This window comes from Galeopterus variegatus, unplaced genomic scaffold, assembly GCF_000696425.1.
Source record: "Galeopterus variegatus unplaced genomic scaffold, G_variegatus-3.0.2 Scaffold6772, whole genome shotgun sequence".
In the NCBI taxonomy this organism is placed as follows: domain Eukaryota; kingdom Metazoa; phylum Chordata; class Mammalia; order Dermoptera; family Cynocephalidae; genus Galeopterus; species Galeopterus variegatus.
Genome location: NW_007732883.1, coordinates 97715 through 122633, shown reverse-complemented (window position 1 = coordinate 122633; position 24919 = coordinate 97715). Strand labels below are relative to the sequence as shown.

The 24919-nt window shown below is 40.9% G+C and overlaps 2 pseudogenes and 2 gene segments (V, D, J or C); all 4 read right to left on the bottom strand.

The window, feature by feature from the left end:
• Nucleotides 1–2904: 2904 nt before the first annotated feature.
• On the bottom strand, nucleotides 2905–3499 carry LOC103606678 (annotated as a pseudogene).
• A 6768-nt stretch (nucleotides 3500–10267) lies between these two features.
• On the bottom strand, nucleotides 10268–19677 carry LOC103606677. The segment is given in 3 exon segments: nucleotides 10268–10536; nucleotides 10613–10692; nucleotides 19619–19677. Coding segments are annotated over 3 exon segments (408 nt in total).
• Nucleotides 19678–20914: 1237 nt separating this feature from the next.
• Nucleotides 20915–22066, bottom strand: LOC103606675 (annotated as a pseudogene).
• A 1797-nt stretch (nucleotides 22067–23863) lies between these two features.
• Nucleotides 23864–24339, bottom strand: LOC103606674. The segment is given in 2 exon segments: nucleotides 23864–24198; nucleotides 24294–24339. Coding segments are annotated over 2 exon segments (381 nt in total).
• Nucleotides 24340–24919: the final 580 nt, after the last annotated feature.

Below are 24919 nucleotides of genomic sequence, written 5' to 3'. Positions count from 1 at the left end.
ATAATAATCATATACAGTGTATATTGACAAAATAAAAATTTAACGAAAAAAAAAGAAAAAAAACAACAGCAATGAAGTACATGCACACGCAGACACAGACACACACAGATACACACATACATGCACACACAGAGACACATACACATGCACAAATACATACATACATACACATCCCTATACACATAAACACACACACATATGTACACACACAAATACATACAGATACAGACATGCACACACCTAAACACAAACACAAACACACGAACAAATACACACAGACACACAGAACCATGACCAAAACATTAGGCCTTATCATAATAAAATAGCAGAACATATTCAAAGAGGTTAGGTATAAACATGCTTAAATACAAAAAAAGAATGACACAAGTTACAGGGGACTTCATGTCAGAATCAATGCAAACAAAAATGCAGAGGTTTGAAATACTTAAAGTGTTGGAAGCTGCACCCACCATGCCCCAGGATTCTATATTCAGCTAAATGATCCTGCAAAAGTGAAGGAGACAAGCATCTCCTCATATGTTCCCTCCCTCCAAGAAGGAATGACTATTTGATATATGTTGAATAGCATGGAAATTATAGTCAATAATAATAGATTGTAAATTTCAAAATAGTGAAAAGAGTAAATTTAAAACATCTCACCACAAAAATGGTACAGTGAGGTGATGCATGTGTTGATCAGTTTGACCTGATTTTTCCACATTATACACATTTATCAAAACATCACATTCCCCATAAATGAATACAATTATGATTTATCAATTAAGATAACATTAATGAAAAAGTGAAGGAGAAATAGCCTCTCTCAGACCACACAGTGGTGAAGGATCAGGGCGTCCCTCAGAATCATGAACGAGGTGAGCATGGCGGCCAGCATAGCTTCTGCTCAACACCTTCAATGTGACAAGTGGAATAAACAAGCAGCAACCATGAGGACACACACAGTCCTTGATCTTCAGGTGTGACACGAGGTGGTCTGGTCTCGGGACTCTCACATAAGGAGCTTGGACGTCATCACTCCCATCCAGACAACAAGAAAAACTCTGAACAAACCAAAAAACAGTCACTCTTCTTATATCTGTAAAAGAAGTGAAGTCACAGGGTGATCTGCTGTCCCCAAAGTTGAAGATGCCGTCAGGAAGGTACAGAGGGTCACAGCTTGTCTGATCAGACCCTCATGAGCAGAAATATCCGTGGGATCCAGGATGGGGTAGAAAAACATGAACTGTATTGGAGAATTGCTGAAGACTCAGTGGGCAAATCTAAGTGGTGGGTGCACCCCAGGGAGATGGCCCTAGGGATCCCCAAAACTTTTAAACTCTACCTCAGGGGCCCAACTAGGTTGTCAAAGAAAATATAGAAGAATCCTCATGCTCCTAGCAGAGAAATAGGTAAAGGAGCCATTCTGAAACACACCACGATCTCTTTTCACCACCAGCAGCACGATGTTATTTATAACAAGGCTTGACCTCAAGAGAAATTAATTTAGCTGATTCTAATAGGCTGGGACTCATACAGAGCACAATTGACCTGAGAGAAGAGAAACAGCCAATCCCATCCCCCAGCACTGAGAGCCTTCTAGTCTACACTAAGGGAGGAATAAAGGAGAAGCACCTGTGAAGGTCACACCCAGGACATGGCTCACCAAAGGACAGAAGTCATCATAGGACTGTGCACTGCTTCCTACCCCACACCTTACCCACATCCACAGGGCTTCTGTGTAGTAACAGAAAAACTATAACACCAAATGCACCTTAGACAGTACTTATTTAGTCTCTGTGAAAACCTGGTCCACAGAGAAGACAAAAAGAAAGACATCAAGGGACATTTCATACAGTCTATAGCACATCTTATCCTATTTACAGTGTGCTTTCCAGCCTGCCCGTGTTTCCACCATGAATCATGCTGTTATGTCACCTCCTATGTACTTGACATGTCCTCATTTCCTGAAATATATGGAAGCCGTAGGTTCCCTGCTCTGCACCACGTGACGTCTCTGCCTTCACAGCTCATCCTCATCACTGAGCCTCGGATCTGCACCTGCACTGTGATGGGAACTGAGCAGGGCTCTGTACCTGTGGAGCTGAGCGTCTGTGGACATATCAAGTGAGAATTTACACAATAGAAGACAGATGGTGACACTAGGGTGAGTGTGTGGGGGATGCATGGGGGACAGCAGAGTGGGGAGTGGGCAGGTCTCAGGACTCTGTCCATCTGGTTCTCATTATCCACATGGATTATCTTCTCCCCATGGAAGCTGAGAGACAAGTCTTAGAACACAGTTCCCAAGGGTACATTGAGACACATGACCCAAAATTCAGCCCAGCAGGGTTCTGATTGATTATCTCTGTGCTTATCACCCTGAATCCTGCACATGGAAGTGTCAGAGCTGTGTCGGCACTCAGGCAGCTGCTTCTCCAACCAGGACACTGAGGGAAGGAGAGAGAGTGGGACAAGTCCTGAACATCAGTGTCCATGTTGTGGATGAGGATCTAGAGGCTAAAATTCCTCAGTGAGTACAGAGACGCCATGGGCAGAGGTCCTTTTATGATGATCATAACCATGTGGGGACATGTGTGCTTGACTGCGGTGAAGGCCCAATAAGGGACAGTGTTCACCTAGACTGAGATAACCTCTAGAGAAAATTATTATTGATAAAAGAAAGATAAGAATCCTTACAATGATTTGTTTGTCAGGAAAGAGAACAGGTCATGTTAACACCTAACAAAAGAAAGCTCCCAGTGAATGGAAACATCTTATCTACAAATGAGAGAAGTAACTTCACTCTGTGTTGCCTGCAGTGAGAACATGGGAATTAGAGTCACAAAGAACAAAGCAGGACATGGCCCTGAGGGACATCTGAGAGTCAGCAGAGCAGAGGCAACCTCAGATCCCAAGAGGAACTCCCCATCCCCTCTCTGCACCTGCTCCATGGGGCACAGGAGCTGGGTGGGCATTGAGTGCCCCCTGCAGCCCAGTCCCCTCCTTCATCCTGCAGGGAGGTTTGTGTCTGGGCTCACGCTGACTTCATGTCACTGTGTCTCTCGCACAGTAATACACGCCTGTGTCCTCGTCGGTCACGGAGCTCAGCTGCAGGGAGAACTGGTTCTTGGACGTGTCTCTGGTGATGGAAGTGCGGCTCTTGAGCGACGGGTTATAACCTGTGCTTCCACTATAACTAATGTATCCCATCCACTCAAGGCTCTTCCCCGTGGGCTGGCGGATCCAGCTCCAGTAGTAACCACTGGTTGTGATGGAGTCACCAGAGACGGTGCAGGTGAGGGAGAGGGTCTGCGAGGGTTTCACCAGTCCTGGGCCTGACTCCTGCAGCTGCACCTCAGACAGGACACCTGGAGACAAGGAGAATCAGAACCTGTCAGTCACATGCAGTCACAACCATACCATAGACCCATGTCTGACATCTGAGACGCTCACCTTGGGGAACTGTCACCAGGCAAAGGAGTAGACCCTACAGTCTCATCTTCTGTTAGATCTCAACTCTGCCTTCCCCAGAGACCTGAGCCCTGTCTGAGGACAGACATGTGAGCTTCCACCACCCATGAGTCTACATTTACCCTGGAGCTTGAAGGAAAATTTGCATGTGGGGGAGCTCTGTCCTTATAAGTGCTGAGGAACTGAGGTGAGATTATCTGTTTTGTTTTGTTTTTTAAAATTAACTATGAGGTTTTTTTTTTTTTTTCTTTAAAATTATTTGACATGTAATTGTGAGATGGTTGAGAACTTGCTGAGTTTCAAACATGGAAAAATGTGAGCCTAGCTGTCTGAGGCCAGATCTAAGTTTCTTTAACCCCTGTCTTCTCTTGTGCCCTCTTGGACCCAGCCCAACCCTCTCTCATAAACACAGGCTCTGGGTTTTGCTTCCACAGTGTTGATCCCAGCACAACCCCTGCTTTCTTTCCCTGCACCCTCTCCTGTGATGCGGTTCTCATCACCCCTGAGAGCTCGTTCCATTGTTCCACTGTTGCTGTTCCATGAGTTCCACTCCTACATCGTGCTGTCCATCCTGCCATAGAAGACACAGCCCTTCAGAATCCACAGAGACCCTGCAAAAGATGATGCCGTGTGCATTACTCTGGAGAATGGAAAATGATTCTCAATGTTTCGGAAAGAGATCAAGACTCTTGTAAATTCCGGCTTCTCTCAGATGATCCTGTTCATCTAAAGTGTAAAAATGTTCAACCTAAAATCAGTTTTCATTCACATTTTATGGATGTTAATCTTTCATTTAATCATCCAATCTCATCAGATATTCCAGCTGTAAATACACACACACACACACACACACACACACACACACACACACACACACACACACACAAGTGTAAAAATGTTCAACCTAAAATCAGTTTTCATTCACATTTTATGGATGTTAATCTTTCATTTAATCATCCAATCTCATCAGATATTCCAGCTGTAAATATATGTATTGTATTTCTCTCTATACATATAAATACAATCAATTGCAATGGTTAACATGAAAGCAGTAATAACATCCCTAATATAAAAATTTTAAAAACATATTTCCCTGTGAGGTCTGTGTGTTGGGGCCCATGACAGCTGCTCCATGACTGTGGGCACCACCCTCTGCACCACTGCCCACCACAGAGAAAGAGGCCAGGGGCTGGGGTGGATGCTGTGCTGTGTCTGCCCCTGTGAGCCCCCTCTCAGTCCCAAGAGCAGCTCCATGTCATGGAGGGACAGCCCGTCAAGGGTCCTGAATGAATTTCAAGACAGGAGCTGCTTTTGGATAATTAGGGGCTGATTCTTCAGTTCCTGTTAACTCATACATTTTGTTGGAGTTTTCCAAAATGTTAAAAGACCTGGTAAAAGGCAAAGAAAAACAAATGCTCTGAAATAACGAATCAAGTATCAGAACCAGACTAAGATATGACACAGATTTTCTAATTGTCAGGGAGTAGATTTAAAGTAACCATGTTTAGTTTGCAATTATGTTTCAGTTTTTTTCCAACCCTTCAACCGACACTGAAGAGTTCTTGTAGCCCATGTCTATTTTCCCAGAAGAACTTGTCAGGATGCTCTGCCTAGTGGAGCAAACAGCACAGCATCTCAGTGGAATAAGGTACAAGAACAAAGATCTACATCTTGCTTGTTTCTATTCTAACATGCTCCGGATGGAAGTTGCGGTGAGAAGAGTTATCTCATTCATAAATTCACTCTACCCAGAATCCCACTGGTTTTAAACCCAGAGTCTACAACCTGTGGACTGATGTATAACAGTAAACAGAAGGAGATGGAAACAGATTTCAGGTGTAATATTTTTTAATTGTTGCAAAGACACTCAAAATGAGATCTCCCTACTAACCATTTTAAGTGCACAATACGGTATTGTTAAGTACGGGCACAGTGTTGTATAGCAGATTCTAGAACTTATTCATCTTGTGTAGCCAAAACTTTGTACCTGTTGAAATTAAGTAGCCAGGCTGTGAGTGTATATGTTATAACTGTGTATATTTCCATTGGCGTAATTAATCATATGGCCCTGACTTACATCAAAAGATGAACACGTGTGTTATCTGTGATCTCAGGATGAAGGGGAAAAATAAGGTTTTGATTGGACTGGAGTCTAATACACTAAACAGGTGTCATCTCTATCTCTCTCTGTCTGTCTTTCTCTAGCTTTATCTCTTTCCACACATGTACACAACACACACACACACACACACACACACACACACACACACACACACACACTTGCCATTGGTCTTTTTTTTATATCTACCTGCAATGATGCTTTTGATTGATGCTGAGCAGTTTGTTGTAACACACAAAAAAACATTCATCTTCACAGTCCTGTTTTGAACTGTCACAGTGTATAGGAAGAATCCCTCAAGATACAAAGTGAGCAGGAGGACACGATGCGTCCTGGAGAGTTAATTGCACACTGTTTCTTTGTATCACAATTGTCCTGCTAGCCTCATACGCATCCTGGATATTAACTTGTAATAGGAGTGTTTGTGTTTTCCAGGTGGATCTGGTGTTAAAAAAATAAAAATAAAATAGGTGACCTAAGCTTGGGAGGTTGGTGGCAGTGGTGGCATGGATTTTCTGGGGCTGACTTGCTGTGCTGACTCTCAGGCTTGTGGTGTGCACATGCTCACTGTGGGTCAGTCATGTCAGGGGCTGGCTCATTGTAGATGGGGTTGATGGCCTGATTTTCAGACTGGGTATGGATGTGTGACATGCCAGGTATTTGGGGACTAGATCACCAGTGCCTGAATGTGGTGGACCAGCCTGGGACACGTAAGTCTAGCTGTTTCTTACTCAGATGCATGTGTGTGCAGTTGTTCAAAGACTCAGGGGAGGATCTACCAGGGCATGGCAGCTTGATTATTTCTCTGGATCTGGGATGTGGACACTGTGTTAGTCTGTTTCTGTTGCTTATAACAACACACGTGGAAGTGGGTGATTTGTAACAAAATAAAATTTATTGCTTACAGCTTTGCAGGCTGGAAAATTCAAAGTACAGAGAAAACATCTGGTGAATGCCTTCCTTGGTGGTCTTTGGAACACATCTGGTGAATGCCTTCCTTGGTGGTTTTTCAGCAACAGGGACCTCATGTGGCAGAAAATGGCAAAACAGAGACAGACAGACAGAGAGACTCTCACGTGCTCTCCTTTTAAAGCCCTGAGAACCACGTCCCTGACAACCATTCACTATGGCATGGTCCTACCATTTAACCACCTCTTCAAGGCTCCACATTTCAGTTTCCATGATAGGATTTCCCACCCTCAACAGTTACAGTGGGATTTAAGCTTCTAGTATATGAACTTTGTGGGACACAGTTCCATCAATCCACAGTATTGTACCCCCAAAGTTCATGTTCTTCCCACAAGCAAATATATTCATTCCACCCCCCAAATCTTAACTTGTATCGACTCAAAAGCCCAAGGTTCAAAGTCCCATCTATGAAATCAGAACAAGTCATCTACTGACGACGTACAATGGTGGGACAAGCATAGGATCCATTTTCCTATTTCAGTAGGGAGAAATCACCCAAAAGAAAGGGGCGACAGGTCCAAAACAAGTTTAAAAAACCCAGCAGGGCAGGTATTAAATCTCAAAGCTGAAATTCATGTACCTTGACTCCACGTCAGCGTCCTCTCTATGCTGGTGCAGTGGTTGGGTCCCCAAGTCCTCAGACATCTCTGCTTCTATGGATTTCCTCGTCTGAGGCCATGTTTCAGCTCTCTAGGCTGGCATTGCACACTGGTAGCCACATAAGTTGGGGTCTCCATGGCTAACCCATTCTCATGGCTCCACGAGGCATGATGTTGATGGGTTTCTCTGCTGAAACTCCAACCTTATGTTTCTGCTTGGTGTTGTGTCAGGTTAGGGCTCAAACCCTTCAAACCCATTTTTGAGACGTGGTCACAGACCCATCACTTACCAGGCTGTGTCACAGACCCCTCCTGTGTCAGTTTGGGTGACAGACCCTTCATGTGCATGTCATGAGCTAGGTAAATGGGAAAGATCCCAGGAGTTATTGGCAGATTTGACACATTCATTCCAATGTGAGCTCAGTCCTCAGCTTCCTCAGCAGCAGCAGCAACTGCTTACAGCAACAGTAGCAGCCTCCCTATGGCTACCCTGGGGGCACGTCCGGGGCAGAGGGCCCTGCACATCACAGCTACTCATCCTTTATACTTAAGTCTGATAACCCAGGAACACCTGGGTGCAAGTCAGATAAGCCAGGAACACCTGGGCACACATGCACAGTTATATTTACATCAAATTCACTGCAAGATTCTGAACATCTGAGGAGCGCTGACCATTTTCCTTCAATTGTGCAGTTTTGTGAAGCAGGCTGGTCGGCAGAGCTTGTGTCTAACCATAGAGCATGTTTACTCTGATGGCAGCTGCTCAGTTTTCAATTTTTCTTTGAAGTTTGCCAGTAGCAGTTGAATTTTGGAGTTTCTCTGTGTGCTACCTAGATCCTAGATGTGTGTGTGCTGAATAGACTATTCCTTCTTCAGCCAAGGCTCCAAGGACCTTTTTGCCTGTTTTGCAATTCTGCTTCTCAGCACCTCCATCAAGAGGTGGGGTCTATGTCTCTGCCCCTAATTGGAGCTGAGCCCTGGGACTGGCTTCCACCAAGTGCAGAGGCACGAAAAGTGCTGGACCTGCAAGTTTCAGCCACTGATGCCAGGGACACCACAGACACCACCATGGACATGATCCTTGGGATGTGCTGAGGACAGCACAAGGCAGTGTTACCCCCATGACCAGTCTGTAGTACCTGGATTTCCACTTACTTATGAAATGTCTCTAGTTCTCCATGAAATGACTTTTTAAAATAGTAATGAAGAAAACACTGCTAAGCCCAAGCTATGTGTTGTGTCATCTGTGTTCAGTCCTGATCACCTTATTGGAGCATCAGGGAATCTGGGACTGGGGATCCTCTCCCAGATCTTCAGGGTCATGGCAGGAATGGTTTTCATGCACAGAGGGAGGCCCTTTTTTCATGTTCTCCTCCTACATACTAAGCTCTGGAGTAAGAGCCTATGGGGATGGCAGTTTCCAGAGCAGATATGAGTGTCCCAGGGGAGTATAATGGCAATGACAGCATTTGAGAAAATATTATTTTTTATTGTTTGATTTTAATATTAATATTTATATACGATTTTTTTTTCATTTTTTACATAAGTGCAAAATACATTTCATGTAGGTGTCAGGTTTACCTCATTTTTATAGCTGTAAAACTGAACACAGGAGGACAGTGGAGCTGTGCAGCGTGTCCATGAGTTCTTATGTGGAAGAATGAGCCCACTGTCTGGTCTGTGCTTCTCACCCCAGGACCTAATGACCTTACAGAACCTACTCCGGGGCTGACTTAATCATACCTAGTAAGGTTTGCTGAACTCACTTCCAGTAATTGGAAGATGCTGTGATTTAACAACATTCTAGTGTTTGTTTATAATATAGAGAGCCAATATTCATGGACATGTTTTTTCAGGAGTCTCTGAAAGTTCATATGGCTTCATCTTTATCTGTAACTCTTCTTCTCTATAAATATAAGTATTTTTTTCATTTGTAACAAATGTATTGAGGTATAACTGATGTGAAATAAACTACACATATTTAACATTTGTATTTGATAAGTATTGGCTTATGTGAGCTCCTGTGCAACCATCACAACACAAAATATTGAACACTCCTTGCATCTCAGAATGTGTCCTACTGATTTTCTGTAACCCACCCTCCCCATTTGTGTGTCCTCACACCCTACACCAGACAACTCCTGATCTTCCTGCAACTTCACATTAGTTTTCCTCTTGTAAAATTTATAGGAATAAAATCATACACTGCAAAAGTTTTAGATAATTTTTATTCACAAATAAGATTGTACATAGTTATCAGGTAGAATGTGATCTCTCCGTATTCACCTACATTGTAAAATGATCAAATAGTGATAATTAAAATTATTATCATGGGTTGGCCCCATGGCTCACTTGGGAGAGTGGGGCACTGGTAGTGCTGGGGCTGTAGGTTCGGATCCTATATAGGGATAGCTGGTGCGCTCACTGGCTGAGCGTGGTGCAGACCACACCATGCCAAGGGTTGTGATCCCCTTACAGGCCAAATTTTTTTTAAAAAACCATATATATATATATATATATATATATGTATGTATAGTTACCTTAATCTTTGATCATTTCCTTGTTGTCATAACATTCAGTATCCCCTGTTCTGCTTGAATATGCAATGCATTACTGTTATCAAGTTATCCTGCTGGGCAGTACAGAACCAGGACTACTTCCTCCTCTCTAAGTGTAACATTGCACCTGCTGACCAGCCTCTCTCATCTCCCCTGCTCCTAATTCTCCCAGTAGGTAGTAGCCACTATTCTCTCAAAATCTGTGATATGTATGTATGTTTGGATTCTGCATATGGGTGACTTATGTGGTATTTGTAATTCTGAAACTGAATTATTTCACTTAACCTGATATCTCCTATTCTTATACATGTTGTTCAAATGGCAGATTTCATCATTTTCATGAATGAACAGTATTCCAGGAGGCAGAAAAAACATATCACGATAGAAAACTGTCTGCAACTGACCGTGGGTCTGGGCCCTGTACTCAGTGGGTTCTGGGTCTCCTGCAGCCAGGCTCACTACTGCCCACCTGCAGGGATGTTCGTGTCTGGGCTCACAGTGACTTTGCCTCACTTTGCTCACACAGTAATTCCCGGTTGTGTCCTCAGTGGTCACAAGCTCAGGTGCTGGCACAACAGGTTCTTGGACATGTCTCTGGAGATGGCGACTTGACTCTTGAGGGACGAGCTGTAGTAAGTGCTCCCATCCCTACAGATCTGTCCAATCCACTCCAGCTCCTTTCCCTCTGACTGGCAGATCCAGCTGCAATGATAACCACTGCTGATGGAGTAAGCAGAGACGGCACAGGTGAGGGAGAGGGTCTGCGAGGGCTTCACCAGTCCTGCTCCTGACTCCTGTAGTTGCACCTGAGACAGAACACCTGGAAACAAAAGGAACCACAGTGAATCATGTGCTCAGATCGGCTTCCCATACCTTATTGTCAGAATCCTTAAGACTCTCATATCTGGGACCCACCATCAGAACAATAAAGGAGAACAACTGGGGCTTCATGTTCCTACGGATGAGATCCATGATTCTGGGAAATTATTTCTTAGACTGAGGAGTAGCATGAGTTTAAGTAAATGCTGCTGTGGTTTCATCTGGCTGCCAAAGTGACAATTTGCATGTGTGAGGTGCCTTTGTATGTAAATGTGATAGGAATAAGGAGGCTCCTGTCTTTCGGGCTCACCCTAGTAGGAGGATGCTGGCTGTGCCCTCAGAGAACTCAGGTCTCCCCTCCCCAAGCTCAAGGTCCTTTCCTTCCAGGCCATGGAATCTGGTGTGGGAGCTGGTCAGTGATCTGTGTGTTGCCAATGATCAAAGATGCCTTTGTGAGTAGAATCAATAACTCATTACTCATTATATATAGGTACTTAAAAATCTTCATGGAAAAATTTTCCATATCTTTAGAATCTATTTTCCATTTGTACTTTAAATTTCTTCATAAATATCTAAGTGTCCAAATGTCACAGACACGTTTAAGCATGCTAGGACAGCAGCTAAATGTAATAAACACATTAAATTCAGACAAATCTGGGTCCAATCCAACCTTAAATGTAGTTCAGAACAGCTTATTTAACTTGAGTGAACATTTCTTCATCTGAATTAGCTTTACTACGGAGCATATTAAAGTTTTGCTATGAAGTTGGATCTTTTAATGCCCAACTTTCATTGGTTGATATAGAAATGAGACAGACCTATTTGCTTACATGATAATCATTCCTGCCATTGTCAAAATGCCCATCAGCCTCCTCATTCTGTTTCTTTCCTCTACACACTTGAGTGTCTGCAAGAACACCCTGGAGCTCAGGGCTCTCCTTGAGGGACAACTTAGAATATAAGCTCCACTCAGTGCTATCTACAGACACAGCTAATGGAAGGGCCTCAGATCACTGATATGCTGGTACAGTCACCTGGTTTTTGTACTGAATAACATATCCTAGACTATCCATTTCTTGTCACTACCAAGAATTTCGAATTCAGGGAACATGATCTTTAGGATTTTGGTGCTGCTTTGACTCCCATGGATTTGTCACCCATTTTGCCTGGGTGGTCGAGCCACCAAAGATTACTGAAAGCCCATCTATTCTTAGCAGTGAGAAGCCCCAAAAGAGGGTTAATCTCCTGGAACCCTCAAGAGAGGCAATCCTTCCATTTGTGAAATTAACCACGAGTTGGGGTTCTATTCCTGCATTTATTCTTCAGACCAGGAAGTTACAGGAAGAGAACACAGGTGGGGTTTTTGCTAAGTACCATTTAACAAGTCTAACAATGGAAGCTGGTAACATTAAGTGGATCCACTAACAAAAGCTTGATTTTAGTAAACATTCTCTTCTTACAGCAATTTCCCGGTATCTTTACATATCAATCAGTAACCTGTCTTTCTTTAGCCAGCAACCTTGCTGTGTTACAATTCTTTTTCTTACAATAGAGACTATATAGCCTGGGGAAAATGTCCTGTCCTTTGCAAGGTCAATATTTGAAACAGCAAGGCTTTGGAAAATCAGGCCCTGTGAAGTACATTTCCTTTATGCCTACTCTACATCTCCCCCCATTTTATTTATGTAAGAGGAAAAGCAAAAGATATAGATCAGGTTTGCTTAGTTAAGACAAAAGCATTTAAAGAAAAGTTGGTATAATTTAGCATGGCAAGTCCTTTTAATTTACTTCAGGTGAGGATGGATGATGTCATCATCTCAGGTTGGCTGCAGCAGCATCATTCGAGGTGCTGTGAATTGGGTGTAATTACCAATTGTTGAAACTCTGGAAGGGGATTTTGCTCCATGTAATAGTTGATTCTGAGTCCAGAGAGCTTGTTAATGTTAAACTGTCCAAGACATTTTTGCTTTCAGAGTGTCTAGTCTTTTGTAAAATTTTTGATCAATTACAAGTTTTTTGTTTAAGAACAGGATGTCTCAACCAAGTTACAAACACCCTCTTTGAGGCCAGGAAAATTTAGAGAACTGCTTTTATAGAGAAGTCCTTTCCCCCTTTATGATCAAGGCATTCCTCATAAAAGCATTGATGATCAATATCTTGATTGAAAAAGTTTTACCCTTTTTGTTTTCTTTTGTTTTTGAATAAGTCCCATACCACTGGGAAGGACCTTTCCCAGGTGATCTGTCTCACATCATGGGGAAGGATGAACAGTAGGCAGGATGAAGCAGCAATTAGGCCAAATTAAGGGAACCTGAAAAAGTGGTCAGCAATCTAGAAGTGAGATGTGCTATCATATATCCAAAGTTTTAAATTATATCCTGTTATAAAGATAGAGAGATAATTTTCATTGAATTTATAAAAATAGCCACATTGCCATAATAATCATAAGAATATTTAAAGTTATTAAGTTGGGGGAGATCAAATAGGGAGAAAACAAATACTTTTATCTCTGTTTTAAATGACATTATACTAAATTGTTGTTAGTTATAGATAGCTTAAGAGACAGAGAGGGTTTTATTACATTTGGAAAACAAAACATTTAGAAAACCAGCAGTGTTTCAAATAAGGAAATTGTAAAAACCCGTAATTCTTTTTAAATACTTCACTAGTTAACTTTTGTTGTTCGGACCATTGTGAACAATTTCACAAACCCATCAGTTTCTTCATTAGAATTTTGGATATTTAGTTTAAAGGTATGAACTCAAAGTGTGTCAGGAAACTGTACCGATCAGAGTTTTTTCATGAAATATTTGAAAACATAACATTTTAAAATTATAATAAAACCAAGATTAGGAGTGGTGGCATTTATATCAAGACACAGATATTTAAGAACCTTACAAGATTTTGGAACACATATCAATAACATCTTTAGTACTGACAATGCTTTCCCATATAATCTAATTTATTAATTAAGCCCATTAGTTTTGATACATTTTATATATATATATCCTTTGAGAAGCTCCAGAGCCCTAGGAACTCCTCAAAGTTAGTTTAAATGAAAAAGGTTGGGCCTTTAATTTTGGAAAGCTCTGTCAAGTTACAAAAGGCTTAAAACACTAGTTGAATAAAATTACAAATAATTACAAAAAGTAAAACTAAAGTGTCAGAGGGTTTCAAAAGCAGAGACACAAGAAGTTATCATGAAATAAATTTCTTTAATGAATTATCTAAGGGACAAAAAAAACCTTTTACTATTTTGTATTAAAAGCAGTCAAGTGAAAAGACCTCTAGTGAGCCTGTTTGATTAATAAACCTAGGCAATGATGAGTGCTGATAAAAACAATTTTATACATCCAGGTTAGTAAATAGGCATTCATTTAACAGAACAAATTATACAAAGCCCAGTAAGAGCTTTAGATATTTTTACCAAACACATATTTATGGTTTCCCAGCCCAGAACTTGGTGTATTAGATCTATACCCATATCGGTTAATGTTAACTAGGGCCTATGTGATATTGGGTATAGGTTTCCTTTCACTAGCCACTTTGGGTCTCAGGTTTTCCTGTGGCATTTGGAGCCATGTGGAGCTTAAGACAGAGGGTGGTATTTACAAAGATAATGACTAAAAGATATTGTTTTTTCCAGCATGTCCAGGAGGCAGAGCTGAAAGTACAAGGAAATATATTGACCTAGAGACAAATTTATGGAAAAGGTTTAAATCAAATTTTGGTTCAAATCAAATTATTTATCAAAACTTTAGAAAATTTAAGACATGCGAACTTGAAAAGTATACTTTTTATTGAATGAGCATGGATTAATTATAAGCCAATTTGGTACCTTGCACATACCACAATTACACATACAGACATGAACATATAGACATAACATACATCTTACACATGAATATATGTGAACATAAACAAGAAAAACAAACAAGGATATTATAGGTTTTCCTCAAAATGTAAAAAAAAAAAGCTCACTAGTAAAAAGGACAGCCAGGTTTAGATTGTGTTTTTTTTTTTCAAAGACTTATTGGTGAGGCCTCACCCTGCCTTAAAGAAAGCAAGATAACATATTTACATTGTTAAGCAGAGTATGCAAGCCTTTTCAAGAAGATATAGAGAAGACTTTCTTCCTTTTAAGAAAATAGGATAGAATTCTACCAAAGTATTTTGTGAAGAAACACATAGATGAGACTAGGAGATAATTTAGAAGTCTTTTTAAGATAACCAAGTGGATGCCAGAAAATTTGAGACCATCTAGTTAAACAGGTAGATTTTAGGTTAGTTTTCATTTGTCAAATGAGTTACTGAGCTTAAGGGCTGAGCTATTGAAAGCTATATGACTGTTGAAGTTTCTTTAGTTTATCCCAGGTCAATTTGGAGCTTATTATTTTCATCACTGGTAGTCTGATATGTACCATCCCCAGTGAGATGGATTGAGGTGTGATGGTGAGGCATAAAGATTTGGGGATCAGATTCAATTCTTCATCTGTTTGGGGTTCCACATAAGGTTTAACAGCCTTAGCAGGAATCCATAGCAAGCCTGTGGGTGAGAGAACAGACACATACCCTCTCCCCCATGTTAACAATTCAGTAGGTCCCAACCATTGTGGTCCCATCAGCAGGTGGCAGTATAAAACCAAGGGTGTACATCTCTTTTTAGGAAGTATAAAGTGTTGCTCTGTGCCTGTTAATTTTTGGGAGTTACAATTTAAAAAATTTAGTGTAAACAGAGCTTTAAAGATCTGTTTATGAGGGGCCAGTCCTATATCTACATTACCCTCCTTTGTTTACTTATTTGAGATTTAAGAAGGCCGTTAGCTCTTTCAACAATTGCCTGGCCAGTGGGGTTAAATGGGATTCCTGTGACATTTTTAATTTTCCAGTTGTCACAGAACACTTGAAATAATTGGAGGTGTATGCTGTTCCATTACCTGTCTTAAATTTATTTGGAATCCCTATGGTGGCAAAGGCAGAAAGACAATATTTTTAACATGTTTAGCAGTTTCTCCTGTTTGAGCAGTGGCATGAATAAGAATCAGTGTTTAAGTATCAACAGTAACATGTAAATATTTAAGAGTGACTTCCACTTGCCAAATGTCATTACCTGTTATTCCTCAAGGATTAATGCCTACAGGGAAATTAGACTTAGAAAATCTATGACAATCAGGAAAAGCACAGACAGTATCTTGGGCTTGCCTGTAGAGATCTGATGCATATTAGCCCGAGCTCATGCACCCTGATGAAGAAACTGATGAGAACCAATAGCTTTCCTTAAAACATTATTATACATAACAAAGTGATCAGTCATATCATTTCCAATTGATAAAGGTCCAGGAAGACCAGAACGAGAATGCATGTGAGTTACATAGAAAGGATGATGTCTTTTTTGAATAAGTTTTTGAAAATGTTGAAACATTTCAAATAAAAGAAAATTATTTCCCTCATGGATAGATGCATCCTGAATTACCTATAAGACTCCAACTACGTAGGCAGAGTCAGCTACTAAACTAAGTGGCTGATTGTGAAAATGTTGCAAAGCTGCAATGGCAGCTGCCAATCAGCCCTCTGAGTGGACCCATGATGGACAGAAACAAAATGCCTCCAGATTCCCTGCTTCCACCATGCCACAGATCCCTTTCCTGATCTGCCAGAACCACTGACAAACAGTTGGCACTTGAGGGAGGGAAATAGGGCATAATTTTTCAAGGGCAGTGTAAAAATCAGCCCCAGAAAGACCAGGATAAACAACATCAGGATCACACCCAGCAAGCACATGACAATGGTGTTCTCCCCCAGTGAGCAGCCAAATACATTGCTCCAATTCAGTATATAATTTCCTTTTTTGCTGGTGGGGTAAGAAAATCCATTCAATGACTTCTATTTGAGGAAGAAATTGGCAAAGCAAACCTTTGGGAATATGTGGGTTGTTTAAAATCATGAAATGAATAAGTTGAGATTTAACAATATGTGTTAACTGTCTGGAATGGAAAAAGGATTCAATCTGTTTTAATTCTAATTTTGCTTCTTCACGTAAGTAATGAGGGGGGACAGATCAGTGTCTCCCTTCAAGGTATAAACAAATATTATAATTGATAAGTTGGAAAACCCATAGAAGGGTGGAACCAGTTAATATGGCCAAGTAATTTTTGTTAGTAATTTAGAGTAACCTACTCTTGAATATGGAAAGATATACTTTGGGGCAGTATACTTCTCTGAGTGATTAAAAAACCAAGGCATTTCCAAGGCTCCTTTTTTTGAATTTTATCTGGAGTTACTGGTAAACCAGAATTATTAACTTGTTTGATTAAATGTAAATAGACTTGCGATAGCAGTTCTGGATTGTCATGAGCATTGTCAATTTGTCTAGTTACAGCATCTTGAAGATGGTTACTAAAATCTATATAAGGCTCAGGGAGTCCCTGTCTAACAGTAGCAAAAGATTTAGTGGGAGTACTCCAGGGACTATGTGATGGCTCTAAATGCCCCACTTGCAGCTGTTGTTTAAAAAGTAAAGTAGCTTGAATTAACTTCTCCCCTTTAAGAGGCCACTGATCCACCCAAACTGGAAGACCAGGGGTCCATTGTAATTTAACTGGTGGGACTGTGGCTGTGGCCATTATGATAAATTTTGAAGATGTCCCCATTGACCAGTGAGGTCTTGGCCCCATACGGTTTGAGGTAGATCTGGAACATAAGGCATAATGGAGGCAGTTTGTCCTTTGGGGCTAGTACAAAACAAAGGATCTTTACTTTGATAAGGGATTTTGAACCCACCTAATCCAATAAGTGTATCCAATAAGTGTAATCCAATAACTGGTGAAGAAGTTACTTTCCATAATGGAGTCCAACACTTTTTAGCAATTATGGTAACATCAGTCACTGAATCTGTAATTAATTTTCATTCAACAGATAATGTCAACGGTGGCTGAGATTATCTAATCTTTGTATCAAAAATGTATCAGGGGAAACAAGAAGTTGAAGTTTAGATTTTGTTTCAGGAATTTTGTCCCAAGCCTTTATGGCTGCCCTAGTTGTTTGGTTAAGTAACATGCCCGTGCTAATTTGAACCTCATTTTGTAAATTTGTGAGTGAAATAACATGTAAGGCTTCCTGATAGTCTTGTAGCCATACAGTATATTGAGCAGGAGTTAAAACAGTTTTTCCAAATATTTTCCAATGCCAAAGGGTCATATTATACCCCTTAGCAATTGATTCTAAGCATTCCTTAGTAAAAGTACTATGTAGCCATTTTCTGTGATGCTCTTTTTAAACCATTCAAACAAGGAGAATGGGAGGTTTTCATATCTTGACTGAGTCCCATTTCTTATAACAGGAGAGAAATGATGAGCATCAACTCCCATGTTATGTCCTTTAAGAGAGGACTCCATCAAGGGAACAAATGAATTGTTTTCCTCCAAAGGTGGAGGTGGGGGAAGAGGAGGAGGAGGAGGCGAGGATTGTTTTTCATCCTCTGTAATGGCAAAAACACGTTTTTTTCCTTTTGTTAATGTTCTGAATAATTTCTAAGGCATTTGACAAAATTTCCAATCCACTATAATCAATAATAATTTAGTTAGATGACAGTTGGTTACCTTATAACCTACTGCCTTAAGGAGACATAGAAGGACTGAACTATATTGAATTTCCCTCTTAGGCAGTAAACTACCCATAAACACAAGAATAGATAGAGAATTGAAAGAATAAGAAATCAAAACCTCTGGGCAAAGAAAGCCCTAGCTGTACACTGCTGCAGGTGTGCAATCACTTAATTGAAAGCCACCTCTGTGATCCCCTTTACCGGGTTGAGTCCCCCTTACCAGGATTTCCCTCTTGACGTGATGAGTAGATGTCTTCTTCCTTTTTCCAGGCACCTTTTTTCTTTCCCCCCTTTTGTCAGGGCCTCCCTTTAGTCAGGATGAGTGGCAAACATCCTCTTTCTTTCCATCCTTTTGTCAGGATGAGTGGTGGACGTCCTCTTTCTTTCCCCCTTTTGTTGGGACTTCCCTTTTGTCAGGATAAGTGGTGAATGTCCTCTTTCTTTTCCTCTCCAAGGCTTGGCAGCTCCGTCTGTGATCCCTGGACCCAGAATTTGTCACATCAAGGTCACCATTTATTGCTTTGCCTCCCACAGATTTGTCACCCCTTTTCCCCTGGGTGATGGAGCCACCAAAGATAACTTAAAACCCATATCTTCTGAGCAGTGAGAAGCCCTCAAAAGGGGTTAATCTCCTGGAACCCACAAGAGAGGCAATCCTTCCATATGGGAAATTAACCACAAGTTGGGGTTCTCTTCCCACATTTATTCTTCAGACCAGGAAGTTACAGGAAGAGAACACAGGTGGGGTTTTTGCTAAGTACCATTTAACAAGTTTAACAATAGAAGCTGGTAACATTAAGTAGATCCACTAACAAGGGCTTGATTTTAGTAAACATTCTCTTCTTACAGCAATTTCCCAGTATCTTTACATATCAATCAGTAACCTGTCTTTGAGCCAGCAACCTTGCTGTGTTACAATTCTTTATCTTACACCAGAGACTTTATAGCCTGGGGAAAATGCCCTGTCCTTCGCAAGATCAATATTTGAAACTGCAAGGCTTTGGAAAACCAGGCCCTGCAAAGTACATTTCCTTTATGCATACTCTACACTTTGGTGTATGGAACCTTCATGTTTGTTGGAAATAGAGATGCACACTGAAAACTCTGCTAAATGGATGCAGTTGTGATGGTCAGAGAAAAGCTCCTGCCCTAGGAACAAGATCCCTTTTACTAAAGCACCTCTGAGCTGCCATCCACAGACATTGTGAAACTCTGGATTGTGTCTGGGATCTTATGAGGATGTAGTGGAGCACATCTGCCTCCCTCTTCACTGTGTGACCCTGAGGATGTGGCCTTACCTCTATGTACTTCTGTCTGAAAAGACGTGAATTGTGGATTGTGATGACAACTTTATGTGTAAACTCTGTAGTGGGATGTCTGCATTGCTGGATTTTCTCATCACTGATATTCGTGCTGTTACCCTCCCTGGGAACCAGAAAGAACCTCTGACAGCCCTCACCTCTGAGTGCACAAGGATTACCTGCTCTGGTGCTGATCTGACAGGTCACACCTGGTGACATAGGGCCGGTCAGTCATCATGCTCGACACAGCGTATTCACACATCCATTGACCAGTTAGATCCTCCTGTATTTCCTTTATTCAAGCACATCAAAAAGTCTTGAGTATGGAGTATTGAAACTGATCTATTCAGCATTTGTTTAGTGAGTTAAATAATATCCAGAAATCTAGGTAACAGGAGAGTCAGCAGAATTTGGGTGAGTTGTAACAGCAGATAAAACCTGGTCACTCTTGTTAGTGCATGAAGAAGTGGGCTGATCTGGTGTGGACAACAGAGGGCAAGAAATAGAAACCAGTGTCCAGAACCAGGTGAGCTCATTACTCACCAGGGGGTCTCTGTTAAATAGATGCAGAAGGAGCTGTCCTTACCTTCAGGGAAACTATAACCTTAAAGGGAAATTCATATAAATTCATATTTAGAGATTAAAATGTGACAAGTGTGCATATATTTAGGTGAGTGTGAATAGGTTGCTAGTGTGTGCTCATCCCCATAAAAGAAGTAATTAGATTTGCTGGGAAGAACGAAGATTGTGACATTTGTAGATATTATCAATGACAAATTAATCAAGACTCTAGATTATGTTTTAATGTATAAAAATAACCTGTACATTAATTTCCACAATAGCTGTTTCATTCTGCATTTTCTTTAGCAATATTTGTGGCTCTAGGTTCCTGGCATAGTCACCAACAATGGTATTCTCAGTCTTTCATTTCTTTTCTATTGGTTCTTTTTTCTTTTTTTCTAAAATAAGTATTTTTTAATTACATGAAGGAAAGCTACAAGGTTTCTGTATGTGTGTGTATGTATGTGTATGTATATATATATATATATATATATATATTAGTTTTCAGACGTCAAATATAAAATTTTAGTTATAGAATCATTGCTTTTTTCATTATTTTTGTTTAATTTTCTAGCAGACAATTCTCACATGTTCCTCAGTCTTTCATTTAAGTTAGTGTGCATTTGTTTTCACAAACTACTTAATTTTTACATAAACTTCTTGAAGAGAAGCTTTGGTCAAGAATAGAATGAAATTGCAAGAATAAACAAACAAATAAACACCAAACAAAACCAAAACAAAAATCACTGTTATTTTTACAAAACAAACACCTTCAAAAATTATGTACATACAAAACCGCACATTATTTTCACTGCACGTGTTTCCTTGCTTCCCTGGTGCTGGTGTTCCTCACCATCATGTAAACACGGAGTGGCCATCAGCTGCCGTCTTCATGCTGCATTGGGGAGGCCCCCTCAGCATCGCACCATCCAGCAGCCCTCGATAGAAAAATCTAAGGTCTAGAAATTCCAATTCTCATGGCTCCATTGATGCCAGTAGTGAAAAACTTGTGACAATCTTGCTCATCCACCTTATAAATAGACACCTGGGTGATGCTGTTCTGCTTCAGAGTCTCCAGGATGAACTGTGGTCCTCAGTGGTCACCCTCTGGTCCATGTTGGCAGAATCGTTTCATGCATACGTGTCACACTGGATGCTCTGTTTTGGAATGTGTAGCTTGAAATCAAAGGTCAAGCAGCCAAGGTCATGCTAGTTTAAAAGGATCTGGCAGCAGTCACAGCCAGCAGCTACAACACTATTCTCTGAGACAAATGGTACACGCCGGAGTGGCAGGAACTCTGCTTTCAGAGTTGAGACCTGTGCACTTTCTGAGGCATAAACAATATACACGATGCTGTCATGGCTGACCCAGGCCAAGCAGCTCCAATGGGAGACTCAGCTGACCCCATGGCCAGCTCATGACCTCAACTGGCCATGAGTGCCACTGCCACGAAACTCTGACATCAGCTGACCAAAAAGCTTCCTGTTGCCCCAGGGTGTACTGGCTGGCTTTTCTTCCATGTCTTTAATGCAAGCAGAAAACACTCTGCATTCGAAGTCACATGATCCTGCTACCAGCAAACATTATCAGGCTGCCAGTCCAAGACGAGGACTGAGGCAATTGGCTTTTCAATGTGCTTGCTTACCCACCAGTCATTTTCAGCCTACAAACAGCAAATGGAAATGAGTTGTCTTCTGCTTCCCACAGCAAATTTGTTCTCTAGAAGATACCACTTCACAAAAGTGTCTGTGCTACTAATTCTCAGGATCACTAGGGTTGGCTTCCAGACACCATCTTTCTGACTCCAAATATAGACATTTCAGTCTGCCTGGCAAGTGAGGATGCGGTCGCTCTTAGGAGCCCAGTCAGAGCCTGTGATGTGTCTGTTGTGCTGCTTGAGTTCAGGAGCTTTGACTCACCGGACCCTGCTCTTACAGATTTGCACCATGTGATTATTGGGGCTGTGGGCAACCTTTATATGATCCCTGTTTGAGGCATGACGGCTGATTAGCTCTAGTAAAAATTAACACAGGGACATTATTCTTAGTGTTTTCAAAGGATAGAAAGCTGGGGTCAGTGGCAGTCCAGCTGGCTGGGAGCAGAGAATTTGCAGAATCTGATTAGTTGTTGGGAACAGGTTCTGGTAGCTGAGAGCAGAAGACTGAAGACCAAGGACCCAGGACCAGAGAGCAAAATTGCTTTGGAATTTGCTTTTGTACTTTGGAATGAACAAAAATTAAAGAGGAATAGTTCAGAAATTTAATAGTTCTGCAAAAAGTTTATGAAAAAAAGTATATTAAAAACAAAACTATGCAGATTGAATTTTTCCTCCAAAAAATGAAATTGCAATATCTGTTTTATCTTAGCACAAATTTTTGAAGTATTTTATTGTTTATAGTATACTTTATGGGGTACAGTTTGTTGTTTCAGTATATATGTATATTGTATTATTATCCAGTCATAACAGAGTATTTATCACCTAAACATTTGTTAATTCTTTGTGGTTATAAAGTTCAAGATTCTCTTTTCTAACTATATTGAACTGTACAATATGGTATTTCTTTTGAATTAGAGCCATTCTAAAAAGATTATACTTTACCTCATTGAGGTCTTCAGGTGAATATCTCTACTGGACGGTAATGTTGAGTATCTGTTTATATGCTTATTTATAATCTCCATAGTCTGTTTGCTAAAATGTCTGTGTGAATCTGTGACTATCTTATGAATAAATCATTTATTTATTTATTTATTAAAGTTGCTGTTTAGTTTTGAGGATTCTTATGAAATTTTGCATATGAGAAAGTTGTGGTTGTATGATTTGCAAATATTTCACCTGGTAAGATGCTTTTTGTTAATTTTCTTAATAGTCACATGACTGAAAAATTGTTTAAAATTATGAAGTTAAATTTATATATATATATATATATATTTCATTGATCATGGGTTTTTTCATTATTGTTGTTTGGGTGTTGGTTTACTGTGTTTCACCATCTACCTGTACTTTTCCTTTTGTCTCATAGCACTGACCTGCTCACTCAATAATCTCTGCTAACTCAGTGGTGTTTGCTTGTTTGTTTGTCTCTGGGGATCATTTTCATGGGATGGTTCTTCTAACTCTGTTTCATGATCACACTCAAGAGAGATGTGCTGCACTTTTATTTTTTTCTTTTTCCTGAAGTGCTTATTAGATTTAATGAGATTTCTTTCAGAGTGAAGCTACAGCATTTTCCATTCCAAACGTCAGGCCTCCTACTTATCTTGGGCTCCTACTTAACTCTTGGAAACATGCTTTATGAGGCATGGATTCTATATAAAATCCTTGAAAACTTATTTGTGCACTGCCACTGTAGAACATTTCATAACAATGGCACATTCTTTCCTTTTTATTATTTTGCTGTTATGCTATTTTTGTATCTTTGGGTTGTATTATTTCTTTTTTTTAACAAGAAAAGCTGGCATCTGTATTTCTGTAACTCCACATGCTTTCTCACTTTATAATTCTTTTCTGACTCTATCTAACAGTTTTGTAAAGGAAAATGCAGTTATTTGTATTCTTCCAATTGGAGTGGCATGACTCCATGGAACAGGTTGCATGACATCAGCGATCTATACAGCCTAGGTGACAGGAACCTTTCATACTGACTCTTCATAAAACAGATTACAGAGTTTCTCTTTTATGAACAATTAATAGGAGATGTGTATAATTTACACTTGAAGAAGGAAAAAAAAGACAGCGCTCTGAATGTGCTTGTGGGAGGGGAAACCCCAGAGCCTGACAGGAAATGGCCTGTCTGTCACATGTTCCTGTTCTGCAGAAGAGGAGGCAGCACACTGGGATCCAGCCTGAGTTCTTGCACAAGAGTCACCCCGGGCTGTGTCTCTGTGCTCTGCGTGCACAGTAATATGTGGCTGTGTCTGAAGGGTCCATGCTGGTCATTGTTAGGACCACCTGGTTTTTGGAGGTGTCCTTGGAGATTGTGAGCCGGCTCTTCAGGGATGGGCTGTAGTATTTATCATCATCCCACCAAATGGTTGCAAGCCACTCCAGTGCCTTCCCTGGGGGCTGACGGATCCAACCCACACCCGTATCAGAAGTGGTCAGTGAGAACCCAGAGAAGGTGCAGGTCAATGTGAGGGTCTGGGTGGGTTTCACCAGCCCAGGACCGGACTCCTTCAGGGTGACCTGGGACAGGACCCCTGTGGAGAAAACACAAGAAGAAGGTTAAACTGGGTTAGAGTGAGAAAAAAATAATTTGCTTATTCCTGTGGGTGTCCCTGACTGGAGCACTCACAGGAAGGGACAGTCAGGAGCAAAAGAGTGGAACACAGCGTGTCCATGGTGGGCACAGAAGTCGATGACCCAGGCACTCTGCTCAGTTTTTAACACAGGAGAGGGTTGGGCTGCTGGAGATTTGCATTCCCCACCCCAGGACTTGATTTATATGGGGTGAACTCAGGTGTCAGGACTCAGTATGAAAGTCTGTTTTGGATGAGAAGCGCTGAGCCCTCAGGTGTCTGCTCTTCACAGGGACATCTGCCATTTTCAGGACGATGGTTTTAGAACACAAAGTTTTCAGAAGGGCTTTTTTTTTGAGATTCAGTCAAGGCTGTGATTCTCTCATACATGCAGGGGCCATTACCTTCATGTTTTCTGTCCTAGACAGATAGAGTAGAGAACAAAAATAGTGGTGTTTTTTCATATTTAAGATACAGAGGGACGTATTTCTGTAAGAGAGCAGGGGGCTATTCCACAGTGTTCTGCTCAAGCTACTCTTTGATTTTAAATGAGAGGGGGGAGTTTGTTAAATAAATGATGATAAATAGGTAAACATTTACACTTATGGGGTAAACAAGAGCATGCTTTTCAGTGTGTGTGCACAGTGTGTGCATTCCTATAGGATTAGTTCGTGGATAACTA